The sequence below is a fragment of the Sapajus apella genome, unplaced genomic scaffold, assembly GCF_009761245.1.
Source record: "Sapajus apella isolate SASKATOON/1434 unplaced genomic scaffold, GSC_monkey_1.0 scaffold15, whole genome shotgun sequence".
NCBI classification, from domain to species: domain Eukaryota; kingdom Metazoa; phylum Chordata; class Mammalia; order Primates; family Cebidae; genus Sapajus; species Sapajus apella.
In genome coordinates this window covers 28,285,489-28,302,730 of record NW_022436955.1, presented here as the reverse complement: position 1 = coordinate 28,302,730, position 17,242 = coordinate 28,285,489, and the positions used below count along the sequence as shown (strand labels likewise).

The 17,242-nt window shown below is 48.8% G+C and overlaps 1 protein-coding gene across 2 annotated transcripts in view; it reads right to left on the bottom strand.

The window, feature by feature from the left end:
• The window catches only part of CRISPLD2 (cysteine rich secretory protein LCCL domain containing 2), a 117,973-nt gene that overhangs the window by 48,975 nt on the left and 51,756 nt on the right, over positions 1–17,242 (bottom strand). For both annotated transcript variants that reach the window (XM_032284588.1, XM_032284586.1), the window contains exons 9-13: positions 14,941–15,007; positions 14,326–14,456; positions 13,528–13,571; positions 9,901–9,973; positions 6,593–6,668 (exon numbers count right to left, since the gene is read on the bottom strand). In XM_032284588.1, the coding sequence (XP_032140479.1) occupies positions 6,593–6,668; positions 9,901–9,973; positions 13,528–13,571; positions 14,326–14,456; positions 14,941–15,007 (391 nt within the window). The remainder of the gene's footprint in view (positions 1–6,592; positions 6,669–9,900; positions 9,974–13,527; positions 13,572–14,325; positions 14,457–14,940; positions 15,008–17,242) is intronic.

Sequence of the window (17,242 nt, the reverse complement as noted above, 5' to 3'; positions counted from 1 at the left end):
CCTGGCCGAGGGCCACAGAGTCAGATGCACACTCAAGGTCAAGAAGTGCAGAGGTGCCTCCCTGACCTGGGCTACGATCTGTCCCTCTGGCCTGCGCTGAAATCCGATGCTGGGTTTGGTGGCAGTCCACACTTCTGCTGCACCCCACAACCACCTGCGGGATCTTTGCACGACGACCACGCCCAGTCCCCAATCCCCTCCCATGCTCACTGCACCCAGCTGCTCTGGGGTGCAGCCTGAGACTCAGCATCTTAAAACCCTCCCAGCTGGTTCTCCCACGCAGCCAGGGTGGCAGGTGGTGGGCTGAGTGGATTCCCTTGGCATGAACGGCCTCCTTCGCAGTGAGCAGGGCTGGCATGGATTCTGGGTATGTGGGATACCAGGCCCTGTGCCAACTACCTTTCGCTTATTATCTCACTTAATCCTCAAGCGAGGTGACCGGCTACCCCATTCCCACGTGACACAGCCTCGGCGAGGTTCAGTGACTTTCCCAAGGCCACACAGGCGATGAAGGGATTGTGAGACTCCAGCTGGGATCTGGCTAAGGGTGAAGTCCTTGCTTCTGCGGTCCGCAGAACAATGGTACCCAAAGATGTCCACAGCCTAATCCCCTGACTGGTGACTACGGGACCTTATATAGCAAACAAGGTTTAGAGACACAGCTACGTAAGGATCCTGAGGCAGGGAGAATAGCCTGGATTATCCTGTGGGCCTCATGTCATCCGAGGGGGGTCCTTAGACGACAGAGCTGGGAGGGTCAGAGACAGAAGCATGAGAAAGACTCTACCATCCACTGCTGACATTTTTGCTTTTTGAGGGGGGGTCTCTGCCATCCAGGCTGGAGGACAGTGGTGCCATCATGGCTGACTGCAGCCTCTACCATCCAGGCTCAAGCGATCCTCCCACCTCAGTCCCTCAAGTAGCTGGGACCACAGCTGTGTACCACAAAGCTTGCTAACTTTTAAAAATTATTTCTAGCCAGGTGCGGTGGCTTGTCCCTGTAATCCCAGCACTTTGGGAGGCTGAGGCAGGCAGCTCACAGGGTCAGGAGATCAAGACCATCCTGGCTAACATGGTGAAAACCCATCTCCACAAAATACAAAAATTAGCTGGGTGTGGTGGCATGGGAAGCTGAGGCAGGAGAATCACTTGAACCTGGGAGGCGGGGGTTGCAGCAAGCCGAGATTATGCCCACTGCACTCCTGCCTGGGTGACAGAGCGAGACTCCGTCTCAAAAATAAACAAATAAACACAAATTATTTCAAGATCTCGCTGTGCTGCCAGCGCTGGTCCTGAACTCCTGGGCTCAAGCAATCCTCCCGCCTTGGCGTCTCAAAGCATAAGCCACTGCACCCAGCCCCACTGCTATTTTGAAGATGAAAGAAGAGGCCAAGAGCCAAGGAAGGCAGGTGGCCTCTAGAAGAGAGAAGAGGCAAGAAAACACATTCTCCTCTGAAGCCTCTAGAAGGAACCAGCCCTGCTGCCACCTTGGTTTTAGCTTGGTGACACCTACATTGTACTGACCTCCAGAGCTGTAAAGATAAAAACGGGTGGATCACAAGGTCAGGAGTTCGAGACCAGCCCTGGCCAACATGGTGAAATCCCATCTCTACTAAAAATACAAAACTTAGCAGGGTGTGGTGGTAGATGCCCGTAATCCCAGCTACTGGGGAGGCTGAGGCAGGAGAATCTCTTGAACTTGGGAGGTGGAGGTTACAGTGAGCCAAGATTGTACCACGGACCTCAAGCCTGGGCGACACAGCCTGACTCTGTCACCAAAAAAAAAAAAATTTAAAAAGCAGCCAGACATGGTGGCACGTGCCTATAGTTCCAGCTACACGGGTGGATGAGATGGGAGGATCGCGTGAGCCCAGGAGGCTGAGGCCGCAGTGGGCTGTGATCACACCGCTGTGCTCCAGCCTGGGCGACAGGCTGTGAGACTTCCACCAGAAAAAAAAAAAAAAAAAAAAAAAGAGCAGAGCCAACATTCCAACATTAACAGTCATAGGCCTATTCAGAAAAATAAAAAGCAAAGAAAAAAGTGGAGCCAACACACATTCATATCAAAGACCTGAAAAGTGGATTTCCTGCTTTCCAGGATCAGTTTACTGGGTAGCTGATGGCCACTTTTTAAAATCCCTCAACTAACACATCTTCATCTTCAATGAATAAACTAAACCGATGAAGGCGGGGTTCCTGAACCCAGAGCGGGGTTTTGGGAATCTGGGAGGCCGTGGAGCTGCAGGCAGAAGGCCACGAACCTGCAGGGCTGGTGTTGGCACAGGGCCAGGGACACCCCTCAGAGCCCAGCAAACCGGGGTGGCCAGCCTCCCTGTGTGAACAAGGATGCGTGTTCCCCCTTTGGAGTAAAGATCCACAACTTCCCAGTTCTCAAAGAGCTTCATGCCCCCCTAAATACTAAGGAGCAGTCACTTTGCATCCATCTCAAAGAAAAGTGAGGAGACTTCTGAAATGAGGTGACCGTTTTAGAATTCCTCTAAAATCGCTGTGCCCGGGTCGAGTTTGCTAAGTGAACGCCGTGGTACTCACTGCTCTTCCCGGCAGGCGAAGCCTCCGTGCTTGGTAAGCTCTCACATGTGTGCATGTATCAGAATCTACCCCTGCCCCCACCCGAGGGCCGGAGCAGATTTCTAGGCCCTGGCCTCATCGTTCAGGATCAGCGGGGCTGGGTGGAGCCAGAGAAGCTGCCTTTCCAACAACAACAAGATTCAGTAAGACCTCCAGGCTTTCTGTCTCCCTGGCCGCTTCCCAACCGAGCTCCAGCAGGGACCCATCCCTCTGCGTTGCAAACTCAACCTCTAAAATCCCTGGCCGGGGAGGGACACCCTCCTGGCTGAGAGCAGCCAAGAGACTCTGGTGGGCAGCCCCAGAGGTGGTGCTTTGCCTCAGTCCCTGGAGGATTTCTGGACACCGGTGACACAAAGTTTGCTGTGACAACATCAAGCTGCAGGCCGTGAGTATGGAAAGCTCACGCCCACGGCGGGATCCTTCTCATGCCACCGGCCGGTGCCACCCCATGAACAATACACATCCCCCACGCAAACACCTTCCCTCCTCTCTCCCTCCTGCCTCCCACACCTTTCCTCTCACCCGGGTTCTGTAAAAGGGACAAGGCATCCACTTTCTTTTCTGAGGGCCTGTTGCAACAGGAATACCCGAGTATTTATTAACAATTGCTATCTGTGAGGCTGGTAACCAATCCTGCAGCCGCCACCTGCTGGCTGTGTGACCCGGGGTGACCTACGTGAGCCCCGGAGCCCTGCCTTTCTCCGCATAAAGCAGGGGTGGTCACAGGTCACTTCTGTGCACATCTCTGTTCTAAGCATTTCACATGCACTGACGCAGTAATCCCAATAACGCTACAGGGTAGGTATTATCATGATTAATCCCTTTCAACAGACAGGCACACTGAGGCAGAGGGGGCTCATGCCTTGCCCCCAAATCACTCAGCTGATAAAGGTCAGAGGCAGACTGCCATGTGGAGCCAGCAATCTGTCCACTGTCCTATCTGGGGTGATGACAGTGAGGAAGAAGAGGGCCACTGTGAAGATTAAATAAGGGCTGGGTTCAGTGGCTCACGCCTGTAATCCCAGCACTTTGGAAGGCTGAGGCAGGCACATCACTTGAGGTCAGGAGTTCAAGACCAACCAAGCCAACATGGAGAAACCTCATCTCTACCAAAAACACAAAGATTAGCCAGGTGTGGAGGTGGGCGCCTGTAATACCAGCTACTCAGGAGGCGGAGGCAGGAGAATTGCTTGATGCCAGGAGGTGGAGGCTGCAGTGAGCAAAGATCGTGCCACTGTACTCCAGCCTGGGTGATGGAGCGAGACTCTGTCTCAAAAAAAAAAAAAAAAAAGATTAAATAAGACCCCAGGCTTAATGCAGGATGGCACACAGCACAAGCTCAGTAGATGTCAGTCAAGACAAATGCCACTGCCATGACTGTCACGATAGAAAATTCCCAAGGGATTGTCATCACTAGCCAGTGGTCCTCAACAGGCAGTCCCAGACCTGCAGCACCTGGGAACCTGCAGGAAATGCAGATTCTCTGGCTCCACCCAGCCCCGGTGATCCTGAAGGCTGAGGGTGAGGTCTGGAAATCTGCTCCAGACCTCGAGCAGGCTTGGGGGTGGATTCTGACACATGCACTAGTGTGAGAAGTATCCAAGCACCAAGCAGGGCAGGGAGGACACAAGACTGAGGTTCAGAGGAGGGAAAACGTTTCCCAGATTCGCACAACTGGCAGATGGCATTGCTGGGGTGCAGCTTTCCCAGCCACACCTCAATGCTCTGTCTGCAGTTCGCCACACGGCGAGGGGTCTGCCAGGAAACGCACTCCTGGTGAGCAGGCGGAAGCCGCGGGCATGAACAGGCCGTTAGAAGGTCTGAAGACAACGCCCCCCAATTCAGTCTCTTAACTAAACAGACATTTTCCAAAGCCATCATCATTTCCCAGAATACAGAGTGACCTAGAAACCAGGGCCAGAAAAGAACTCTCATACCGAGGTGGCTTTCTTTCCCTCCTTTTCTCCTTCCCTCTTCCCTCCTTCATTCTTTCCTGCCCCCGGCTTTTTTTTTTGAAAAGCTGTTTAAGTACTGACTACTGCAGTATCTTCATTTATTTATTCCTCCAACAAACGGTGATTATGTGTCAAGCCTCGTCATGAGCACTGGGGTCCCAAAAGCTCAAAATGCTAGTAAAACTTGTTAATGAAGACTGCGTGCAGCGTTTTACCTGCATGCCTGTTCCTATCAGTGCAATATGAATGCATTTTTTTGTTTTTTTAGTAGAGACAGGGTTTCACCATGTTGGTCTCGAACAGGCTGACCTCGTGATCTGCCCACCTCAGCCTCCCAAAGTGCTGGGATTACAGGCGTGAGCCACCGCGCCCAGCCCATCAACGGTATCTTTTGTGCCATTGTGTGACATTACTTCATCTCATTCAGTGCACTTAACTTTAAATTCCACTTTTTCAGAGAGTAATATTTCCACTCTTGCTTTTCATGTGTGTGTTTGTATTTGGCTGGGATAGCTTTGCCCAGCTCTTTATTTTTCAATCATTTGAAAACCTCACCCTCTGTCTCTTAATGGTAGAATTTGGTTCAAACATTTGGTGTAATAATCGACAAACATTATTTTACTCCTTCATAAAATTTTTAACTCTTAGAACTTAATTTTAGCTGAATCGCTTTCAAGGAGAAAAAGAGATCCATTTAAAGAGGAAAGAAAAAGGATGAGGGGGAAAAGCTTAGTCATGAAGCCCGCTCTGACCTTACAGAGCCCAGTGACCTCATAGTTACAGGAATCTGGAACAAATGAAGGCAGACAGAGGCAAAGATGGTGGGGGGGGTGGAGGGTTGGGGGGCAGCTGTAAAGGGGGGATGATGACGAGGCCGAGTAAGGCCCTAACTGGAGGCTGCGTACGCTGGCTCACCCCTACCTACAATCCCAGCACTTTGGGAGCCCAAGGCAAGAGACTCGCCCCAGCCCAGGAGTTCAAAATCAGCCTGGCCAACACAGTAAGACCCTGTCTCTGTTCAGAAAATAAAAAAATAAAACATATTAGCTGGAGATGAATAATGCTGCCCTAATCACGAAATTTTAAATCTAGAAGATTCCCTGGACGTGATAATCCCAGTTCTGGGTCATCCCACCACAAGGAAACAGCTTGGCAAGATCACACAGCCTGCTGGCAGCAGAACCGGGACCATAATCACATCATCTGGATCACCATGCCCCCAAATCCCGGACAACCAGAGGGAACAGACTATGTTCTGCAGGATTCACCTACTCAAAACCAGGCTAACGCTTCCTGGTTAAAATTCAGAGGGAAAAAATGGAGGAAGAGTTTCAGATAACGAGTGGTTATTTAGTAGTAAATTAGGGTAGTCTGTATTATCTTCTTTGTGCTTTTAGCTAAGTGTGTGCACAACTCAGAAGAAATACGGTGAGCGGGCATTCCTTTAAGGCAGAGCTGGGAAGATGTCTAAATTGTTGAAAAAATGAACTGTCTGAAGTATGGGAATCTTCAAACTATGAAAACATTTGAGTAAGGCCAGGCACACCTGAATTAGGTGGAAGTGCTACTATCTCTACAAATGGGGAAATGGGGGCAATGTTTGCAGAAACGAGTGATCTAAACTGAGGTAAGATGTTGGCGGGGTGCGGTGCCTCACACCTGGAATCCCAGCACTTTGGGAGGCAGAGGTGGACAGATCATCTGAGGCTGGTAGTTCAAGACCAGCCTGGCCAATGTGGTGAAACCCTGTCTCTTCTAAAAATACAAAAATTAGCCAGGTGTGGTGGTGGGCTCTGTAATCCCAGCTACTCAGGAGGGTGAGGTATGAGAATCGTTTGAACTCAGGAGGTGGAGGTTACAGTGAGCCAAGATCAGTCCACTGCACTCCAGCCTGGGCAACAGAGTGAGACTCCATCTCAAAATAAATCAATAAATAAATTTAGCTATGAGGCACTGGAATAAAGTCTCAACTCTGCAGCCCTTGCAGCTGGCCTGCTGAGGTCTTAACGGGCTTTGAGAGGCAGTTGTTGAAAACGCATCCTACTCACATCTGCATAGATGTTGGTTCCAAACACCGGAGCCCAGTGGGATGGTTGGTCTCTGCAGTGCGCTGGGCAATGGACTCTGGAAAACAGGAAGCATTTATGTGACGGGTCTGAGCACAGAAAACCAAACTTCTTGAGCTGGCTCTCTTCATTTGAATTCCAAGATTTAAGCACTTAGATGAAAGGAAAGTGCCATACAGTTTTCCTCTTTAAGAAAAAAAAAGCATTACTTTTCAGCAGAGGTAAAGATATTAATATTTTTGCTTCTGTTAAACAGTACAGATAGCACTTTTAAAAACACACATACATGTGCCGGGCGCGGTGACTGACACCTGTAATCCCAGCACTTTGAGACGCTGAGGTGGGTGGATCACAAGGTCAGGAGTTTGAGACCAGCCTGGCCAACACAGTGAAACCCCATCTCTACTAAAAATACAAAAAAATTAGCTAGGTATGGTGGCGGGAGTCTGTAATCCCAGCTACTTGGGAGGCTGAGGCAGGAGAATCACTTGAACCTGGGAGGCAGAGGTTTCAGTGAGCCGGGTACACTCCAGCCTGGCGACAGAGCAAGACTGTGTCTCAAAAAATAAAAATAAACATATACACAAAAGACAGGCACAAACAAAAAGGTAAAGGGAAGAAAATCTCAGAGAGAAGAGTGTGGAACTGTGAGGCCGCCCCTTCCATGCTCGGGTGTTGGCCAGTTCATGGGTACATTGTGGAGATTAGTATCGAGAGACTTTTTCTAGCCACTTCCCTGTGTGGAGGAGGAAAGGGTGGAGGGCCCTCACCTCGCTGAGTCACAGAATATTGCGAAGAAGGGACACTGACAACCTGGGGCGGAAGGGGTTAGATCACGCTGTGTCAGTCACCACAGCCCTACAGATGCCCCAGGAATAAGGAAAGTGCCTCTAACTGGAAATGGGTGACCCTGAGTGGTATGACAAACTCAAACCAGGAAAGAGCAGGGGCTTTATGTAAGAAAAGGTCTTCTGTGTTTATCAGGAACAGTCCACGTGGGCTGGAGCCCAGGGACCAAGAAGCCAAAATGGCAGGCGAAAGCCGCCTGGCCCCAGACGGGTAGGATGCTGGGAGGGGAGGAAGCCAGGCAAAGGGACTCAGAAGTTCAGACAGTTCTTACCGGCGGGAAGGCAAGGAAATGAGTAGGTAGAAAGAAAGGGTGTGTGTGTGGATTGGGAAAAAAAAAAAAAAAAAAAAAGGCCAGGCGCGGTGTCTCCTGCCTGTAATCCCAGCACTTTGGGAGGCTGTGGCTGGCGGATCACCTGAGGTCAGGAGTTTGAGACCAGCCTGACCAACATGGAGAAATCCTGTCTCTACTAAAAATGCAGAATTAGCTGGGCGTGGTGGCACATGCCTGTCATCCCAGCTACTCCGGAGGCTGAAGCAGGAGAATCAGTTGAGCCCAGAAGGCAGAGGTTGCTGTGAGCTGAGATTGCGCCACTGCACTCCAGCATGGGCAACAAGAGCAAAACTCTGTCTCCAAAAAAAAAAAAAATAATAACTGGGGAGAGTCTAAGAACATTCTCTCCTACTTCTTTTGGAATGTTGAACGCAGGTCAGAAATAAATTTTTTGATACTGTACTCTGTCACGTTTTTCTGTTTGTATTTTCTGAAATTCTTTCCATCTGCTTCTAATATTTAGGGAAAATCTATTAAGCCTAAGTGAGGCTGGTGGCCGAGGGAAAGGAGTCTGGACCCTTCCCCAACTGGTCACCCTCCCAGGGCCCTTCCCTGTTCGGATCTTGGTGTCACCACCTATTGTCCCTTAGGGAATTCACAAGCCTCCAGCCCAGGACAAGGGCTCACGAGGCCTCGCCACCCAGCCTCCAGGGCAGCTGTCTTCATCCCCACAGCATTTCCACCCAGGGTCCTGGGACCTCACTATATTTCTCATTCTGCAGTGGAGCTAAGTCAGAAAGTGCACTCTGTCTGAAGCGCAGCCCAGGATCACAGATGTATCACAGAATCTGAACCCTGGGGAGCATCTATAAAGTGGGTACGCCCCCAAGACCTGAGGCATTTTCCATCCGAGAAATCCTCGGCTCATTCAAATAAGGAGTTTCCTGTGTTCTCTTTCCAAGAGGATCTACCAGAAACTTTAGTGACACATGTTGCCAGGACACCCTTTATTTTGTGCTGGGAGGCACCGCCCCCCAAGGGTCAGTCATTTGGGGTCAGCTGCCTATAGAACCTACTCCTGGGACAAACCCATTGTCATGTGTCCACAGAATGGAATGCTGCATGATGATATGAAAGAAAAAACCACTGACACGCTCCCCAACATGCTGAGTCTTGAACATGTAACGCAGAGTGAGAGAAGCCAGACTCCCAAGGCCACACCCTGCCATGGCGCCATAATTTTGCAGAAAAAATAAAATCAGAGCAACAGAAAGAAGCGCCCTGGTGGCAGGGGTGTGGCTGGGAGGTGGAGGGAGAGGGGCTGACCACCAGGACAGTGATGATATGGGGTGGTGACAATGTCCTACACTCGGATGGATGGCAGCTGTGCAAACGTATGCCTTTACCAAAACACATCATGTACTTCTAACGGGTAGATCGTATCGTGTACCTCAATAAAACCAATTTTTTATTTTATTTATTTATTTATGTTGGGATGGAGTTTCACTCTTGTCACCCAGGCTGGAGGGCAGCGGCACGGTATCATCTCTCTGCAACCTCTGCCTCCGGGTTCAAGCGATTCTGCCTCAGCCTCTCGAGTAACTGAGATTACAGGCACCTGCCACCACGCCTGGCTAGTTTTTGTATTTTTGGTAGAAATGGGGTTTCAACATGTTGGCCAGGTTGGTCTTGAACTCCTGACCTCAGGTGATCCATGGCCTTGGCCTCCCAAAGTGCTGGGATTACAGGCAGGTGAGAGCGACCCCGCTGCCCCGTGGCCAAACCTTATTTTTTTAAAGCTACTGGTTTTTTTGTTTTTTTTTCTGAGACAGGGTCTTGCTCTGTCACCCAAACTGGAGTGCAATGCTATGTTCTCCACTCAATGAATGTAACTGCGCGTGTAACTGTGCCTCCCAGGTTCAAGCCATTCCGGTACCTCAGCCTCCTGAGTAGCTGGGACTACAGGTGCGCGCCACCACACCTGGCTAATTTTTAGTAGGGACAGAGTTTCACCATGTTGGCCAGGCCCGTCATGGACTCCTGGCCTCAGGTGATCCACCTGCCCTGGCCTCCCAAAGTGCTGGGATTATAGATGTGAGCCATAGCACCCAGCCTAAAAAGCTACCTCTAACAACTCCATAGAAAAGATGACAGATCAGGCCCGCCTTACCTTGGACAGTGGGTCGCTGGCTTTTCAAACGGACACAGCTGAGCGACAGTGGTGTAGCAATCCAAATCCTGCACTGTGAACAGGAGCAAGGGGGAAAGCGTCAGGTCCCGGCATGCCTGGGCCTCAGGCTACCGGGCTGTGAAATGGGCTGCTACACTACCAGGGCCTGTGGGTTCCCGGAGCCCTTGAACACAGCTGGGACTAGGACCCAGCGGGCTCCTTGTACCCCACGTGGGGCGCTCAAGAGATGAAACAAAACCCAGGGCCTGCATGTGTCTGTGGGTTGAGGGCTTTGTCACCCCCAGTCATTTCTCTGTGGGGCTGATGGTGCTTTTCATCTGAATGGTGACTGTCTTATTTGGAAGCTTTTCCTGACTTACCTCTGCTCCTCACAGCAGATATTACTCTGAGTATGTAGATGAGGAACATGAAGCTCAGAGAGCTTGGAATAGCCTCCCGAGGCCTCCCAGGACTGAAGTGGGAGCCTGCGTTTCCCATGCCCGCTCTAGAGCTCTTTCTGACCTGCTACCCACCTGCTGCTAACCATGGCACATCCATCCCTGCCCGGGGGCGAGGAACTTTTTTCTTCAAGGTCCTTAGTTGTGTTTAAACAACAGAGGTAAGGAAACAGCTCTAATACTGGCCACCTGTGATCTCTGACAGCCTGCCTGTATTTTGTCCAGGGCTAGGTCACCTTTTCCTTTCTGTTTTTTTTTTTTTTTTTTTGAGATGGAGTTTTGCTCTTTTTGCCCAGGCTGGAGTGCAATGGCGTGATCTCAGCTCACTACAACCTCCGCCCCACCGGGTTCAAGTGATTCTCCTGCCTCAGCCTCCTGAGTAGCTGGGACTACAGGCGCCCACTACCACAGCTGGCTAATTTTTGTATTTTTAGTAGAGGTGGGGTTTCACCATATTGGCCAGGCTGGTCTCAAACTCCTGACCTCAGGTGATCCAAACTCCTCTCAAAGTGCTGGGATTATAGGCGTGAGCCACCATGCATGGCCAGGTAAATTTTTTCTTAAAGGACTAGAGAGTAAACATATTTGGTTTTGTGCTTCTATGGTAAATGTCAAGATTAATCAACCCTGGGGTTGTAAGAGAGAGGAGCTACAGATGATGTGTAAATGAATGGGTGTAGCTGTGTTCCAATAAAACTTTATTTACAAAACCAGGCAGTAGGCAGGACTTAACTTGAGTCATCCTCTGCTGTACCCTGCTGGTCCAGTCTATCACTTGAACAGGCCATGGTTCTACATAGCTGTCTAACAAAGGGCATTGGCTTAGTAAAACAGGGAACTTCTATTCAATGGGAGATCATTCAGATTAAGTTTGGAAGAACATTTAAAGCAAAGGTGTCCAGGCCAGGTGCGGTGACTCATGCCTGTAATCCCAGCACTTTGGGAGGCTGAGGCAGGTGGATCACCCAATTCAAGACCAGCCTGACCAACGTGGCAAAACCCCATCTCTACTAAAAAAAAAAAGTACAAAAATTAGCTGGGTGTGGTGGCAGGCACCTGTAATCCCAGCTACTCAGGAGGCCGAGGCAGGAAAATTGTTTGAACCCACAAGGAGGAGTTTTCAATGAGCCAAGATCATTGCATCAGCCACTGCACTGTAGCCTGGGTGACAGAGCGAGATGCTGTATTTAAAAAAAAAAAAAAAAAACAGAAAGAAAAAATAGGCCTGGACACCTTTGCTTTAAATGTTCTTCCAAACTTAATCTGAATGATCTCCCATTGAATAGAAGTTCCCTGTTTTACTAAGCCAATGCCCTTTGTTAGACAGTGGTTCATACCTGTAATCCCAGCACTTTGAGAGGTCAAGGTGGGCAAATCACGAGGTCAGAAGTTCAAGACCAGCCTGGCCAACATGGAGAAACCTCATCTCTACTAAAAATACAAAAACTAGCTGGACATGGCGGCCTATTCCTGTAATCCCAGCTACTCGGGAGGCTGAGGCAGGAGATTCGCTTGAACTGGAACCCGGGAGGTGGAGGTTGCAGTGAGCCCAGATTGCGCCATGCACTCCAGCCTGGGCTACAGAGCAAAACTCTGTCTCAAAAACAAAACAAAACAAAACAAAACAAAAAAAATGCAAGGGTGTCCAATCTTTTGGCTTCCCTGGGCCACTCTGGAAAAAGAATTGTCTTGGGCCACCACACATAAAATACACTAACACTAAAGAAAACTATAAGCTACAAAAAGAAAAAAAGGTCCACGTAGAAATCTCATGTTTATGAATTTGTGGTGGGTCACATTCGACACTGACCTGGACCACATGCAGCCCATAAACCGTGGGTTGGACAAGCTTGATTTAAAGGCACAAAAATGTATTTCTGACACATACATACATGTTTTGAAACAGGGTCTTGCTGTGTCACTCAGGCCGGAGTGTAGTGGCACGGTCGTGACTCACTGCGGCTTTGACCTCCCAAGCTCAAGCAACCCTCCCATCTCAGACTCCACACTAGCTGAGATACAGGTCTCTGCCATCCCGCCCAGCTAATTTTGTGTATTTTTTTGCAGAGACAGGGTCTTGCTGTGTTGCCAGGGCTGGTCTCAAACTCCTGGGCTCAAGCCATCCTCCCACCTCAGCCTCCCAAAGTGCTGAGATTACAGGTGTGACCTACTGCATCAGTCAGGCATGTAATGATTTAAGAAAAAAATCAGGTTACCAAATTGTATGTAATTCCATTTCAAGTTTTAAAAGTCATTAATGTATATATTATCAACGTACATACTTTTAATTCATAGAGAAAACAAACTGAAACATTCGCCAAAGTTGATGATGGTTATCTCTGACTGCTGGAATTCAGGTTATCATTACAAACAAATGTTCCACTCCATGTTTAAATTATCTGGAACAAATTAGGCATTCTTTTTGCAATAAGAAGAAAAGCTTTTTTAATAAAGATATCTAGCTAGAACTTTTGCATCAAGGGCAAATGGTAAGAGTTGCTTTCCCCAAGGAAAGGCATGGTCTGCAGGTAGAGCTCCGGGGAGGAAGCTGACGTGGTTCCTGAATCCCTGCCTGCCTGAGATTATTCCAGTCAAAGGTACAGTGTGGGCAGCTATAATCCATCCCCCCACTTCTGGATGGAGTGTGTTCCCCCATCATGCATCACACCTTCCAAATGAACATACACTGAGCAATGTAAAAAGCTGGGCCAGAATGACAAGTAAGTGCCACGCACTTCCCTACACCTCCCTCTCTTGCCCATGGCAGACATTACTAATCTATCAAGTTCTGTTTTCTGCTGAGCCCAGATGGAGGCTTCAGAATCCTTAACACAACACCCCAGGTAGCCATTACCAATTGACAGAAAGTGGCACTTCCAATGAAACCTCTCAGACACGCTAGCCCCAGCCGTCAGTACATCTGTGGCATTCAGCTGGCAGCCTCAGCCCTGTGTTTCTGGCTCAGTGATCTTGGGCCAATTTCCAGTCCAGATATTCTTAGAAGCCGGTTCAAGAAATGACCTCTTGCAAAAGCCTTCACAGTGATGATAACCACAATGTGCACAGGCCTGACAAACATTAGATCAGTGACTAAAGGAAGTGAAATTTCCAGGAAAATCTGAGATAACCCAGGTATTATGGTCACAAAAAAGACTGGCCAGCAGCTTACCTTTAACTTTTGACACCGTGAATGAGCCAGAAGATTTGTATTTGCTGTTTAAAAAAAAAAAAGGATTTAGGTAAATGCAAACAGAATTGCTTCTAAAAGTGAACACTTGCTCCTGTACCCATCTTATTTGCAGTCTCGACTGGACACGTTTCTACTTGTTTCCTTTCAGTCTGAGGGCTGTTAGAATGTTCTAGAGCAGGGCATCTTAACTTCTTATGCACCAAGGAGGCTTCTGGTAGCCTGGTGAGGCCTATAGACCCTTCTAAGAAGAATGGTTTTCAAATGTTTAAGATTAATTTAATTTAAGCACAGCTGCAAGATAGAGGAATTTTAAAAAGATAAATTTAAAACATTACAAAGGAAGCTATTTTTACTATCATGATCAAATCATAAAAACACATTTGCATCAGAGCTGTGGGTTTTCTTTTTTCTTTTTTTGAGATGGAGTCTTGCCCTGTCGCCCAGGCTGGGGTGCAGTGGCACTATCTTGGCTCACTGCAACCTCTGCCTCAGGCTTAAGCAATTCTGTTGTCTCAACCTCCTGAGAGTAGCTGGGATTACAGGCACCCACAACCATGCCTAGCTAATTTTTGTATTTTTAGTCAAGATGGGATTTTACCACATTGGTCAGGCTGGTCTTGAACTCCTGACCTTATGTAATCCACCCGCCTCAACCTCCCAAAGTGCTGGGATTACAGGCGTGAGCCACGGCACCTGGCCTGCTTGACACTTTTCAGTTTCCACAACACGGTCATAAACAGGAAAACTTTCACGGAACCCTGATCACAGAACAGTTACCTGAGGGAATGCACGCCGTTTCTCTCGGACTTCACGAAAAAGGGGACCTTCCCGTTCCTGGTGATGTCCACCAGGCCTCCCTTGTTGTCCAAGACTCCGTAGTGGATGGCGGCGCGGCATATGCTGGACGACTGGTGGGAGGGGAGGGCCACATCAAAGACGGACTCTCAGTTAAGCTTTGTCAGCAATTTTCACAGAAATACCCAAATGTTTGTCTTCAACTCACTAAAAGCCCAAAGGACGGGCCAAAGTTCACCCCGCTCCTGCTTCTCGCCTCTGTCCACACCACACATTTGTTTCTGGGGTTGCTTACCTTACAAACTCATCCGAGTTGATTACAAACTAAGAACAGTGACAACCAGCCCTTTCTCCACACTCAGTCCAGCGTGGGAAGGCTCGGTCTAAGACAGAGACCGGCCTGCCGGAGGATCGGTCCCCGAAAGTGGCTTTGCCAGTTTGTAAGCCCTTCGATATACACCCGTACCAGTTCTAGAAACGCCAGGTTTGACTAAGGAGCGGCAAGAAAATCTTTTCCTGCTAAAGTCAACCACCTGCTTTAAACATACGCGATGGGATTCCACACTAGCCATTTAGAGAGGGGCTGGGCACACTCACACTCTCATAGAACAGAGTTCCAAAGATCTTTGCCTTGTGGTTCAAGCAGCCTGCCGGGCACTGGTACCTGAGGAGGAAGAAACAAAATGGAGCTCAGAGAGAAGCAGGTTGACAAAATCTCACCATGACTTCATCGTGTTTTTCATCCATAGCTCTATTACTAAATACTGAAAAGCTTCATTCACGTGGATTGCATTGTTTTTGGACAAGTCACGATTTACCCAGGTGCAGACTGAAGTTCCTATTCACACAATCACAATACAGTCATCTCTCAGTATCCGTGAGGGGCTGCTTCCAGATCTTCCCTAGGACCCCAGAGTCTGCGGAGGCTCAAGTCCCTTATGCAGTGTCCTCGTATTTCTGTATAACCTTTGCACCTTTCCCGTGTGCTTTAAACCATCTCTAGGTCATTTACGATAACTACCACAGGTAAGTGCTATGTGGACGGTTGTTACCTCACATTGTTTTAAAAATCTGTACCATTTTTATTACTGTATCGCAATACCATACACTTAAAAAAAATTTTTTTTTTGATCTGCAGGTGGTTGAATCTGAGGTTGGCTGAATCAGAGGCTGGTTGAATCCATAGAAACAGAACATCAACCATACTTTTTTTCATTAAAAAACAACAACAACAACAACAACAAAAAACAAAAAAAAACAAGGGCAGGCATGGGGGCTCATACCTATAATCTCAGCACTTTGGGAGGCCAAGGCAGGCAGATCACCTGAGGTCAGGAGTTTGAGACCAGCCTGGCCAGCACAATAAAACCCTGTCTCTACTAAAAATAAAAAAATTGGCTCGATGTGGTGGCAGGCACCTATGGTCCCAGCTGCTGAGAAGGCTGAGGCAGGAAAATCACTTGAACCCAGGAGGCAGAGGTTGTAGTAAGCCAAGGTCATGCCACTGCACTCTAGCCTGGGTGACAGAGCAAGACTCTGTCTCAAAAAACAAAAAAACAAAAAAAAAAACAAGACAGCATCTCACTCCATCACCCAGGCTGGAGTGTGTGGCTCCCTCACAGCTCACCGGAGCCTCAACTTCCTTGGCTCAGGCAATCCTCCCACCTCAGTATCCCAAGTAGCTGGAACTACAGGTGTGCACATCCACACCCGGCTAATTTTGGGAGTTTTGCCATGTTGCCCAGGCTAGTTTCAAACTCCTGGGCTCAAGCAATCCACCCGCCTTGGCATCCCAAAATGCTGAGGTTACAGGCACAAGCCACCATGCCTGACCTGCAAGGACTTGTTAATAGGGTAAAACTCAATGACGGTGTTGTTGTTCATGGAAGTATAAATCACTCTGATGCTTAAGAAAACCTTTAATAAAGCCTTAAACGTTCATATCCATTAGCTCTTCAGTCTCCCTTGCAAATATATATTCCAAGCAAAAAGTCAGAAAGCCAGACCTGCAAGCATATCCCAACTGTTTATTTATTTATTTATTTTTAATTTTTGAGACAGATTCTTGCTCTGTCACCCAGGTTGGAGTGCAGTGGCGCGATCTCAGCTCACTGCAGCCTCTACCTCTTGGGTTCAAGCGATTCTTATGCTTCAGCCTCCTCAGTAGCTGGGAATATAGGTGTGTGCCACCACACCTGGCTAATTTTTGTATTTTTAGTAGAGAAAGCGTTTCACCATGTTGGCCAGGCTGGCCCCAAACTCCTGGCCTCAAGTGATCCACCTACCTCGGTTCTGTCAAAGTCCTGGGATTGCAGGTGTGAACTACCATGCCTGGCCACAGCTGCATATAATGGTAAAAAGCTGGAAGTTAGCCAGCAGGTGGCAAAGCAATGGCTAAACATGGTCATGTGCAGCTGTGTGTCAGAGTATCACGCAGCCACTAAGCATGAAGTATGTGAGGCATATTTAGTGACTTTGGAAAATACTAAGCGAAAATACATAAGCAGGCTAGGCGTGGTGGCTCACGCCTGTAATCCCCGCACTTTGGGAGGCCAAGACAGGCGGATCACCTGAGGTCAGGAGTTTGAGACCAGCCTGGCCAACGTGGTGAAACCCCATCTCTACCAAAAATACAAAAAACGGGCCAGCTGTGGTGGCGCGTGCCTGTAGTCCCAGCTACTCGGGAGGCTCAGGTGAGAGAATCACTTGAACCCAGGAGGCAGAGGTTGCAGTGGGCCAAGATGGCACCACTGCACTCCAGCCTCGGACACAAAGCAAGACTCTGACTTAAAAAAAAAAAAAAAAAGCCGGGCGCGGTGGCTCACGCCTGTAATCCCAGCACTTTGGGAGGCCGAGGCGGGTGGATCACGAGGTCAAGAGATCGAGACCATCCTGGTCA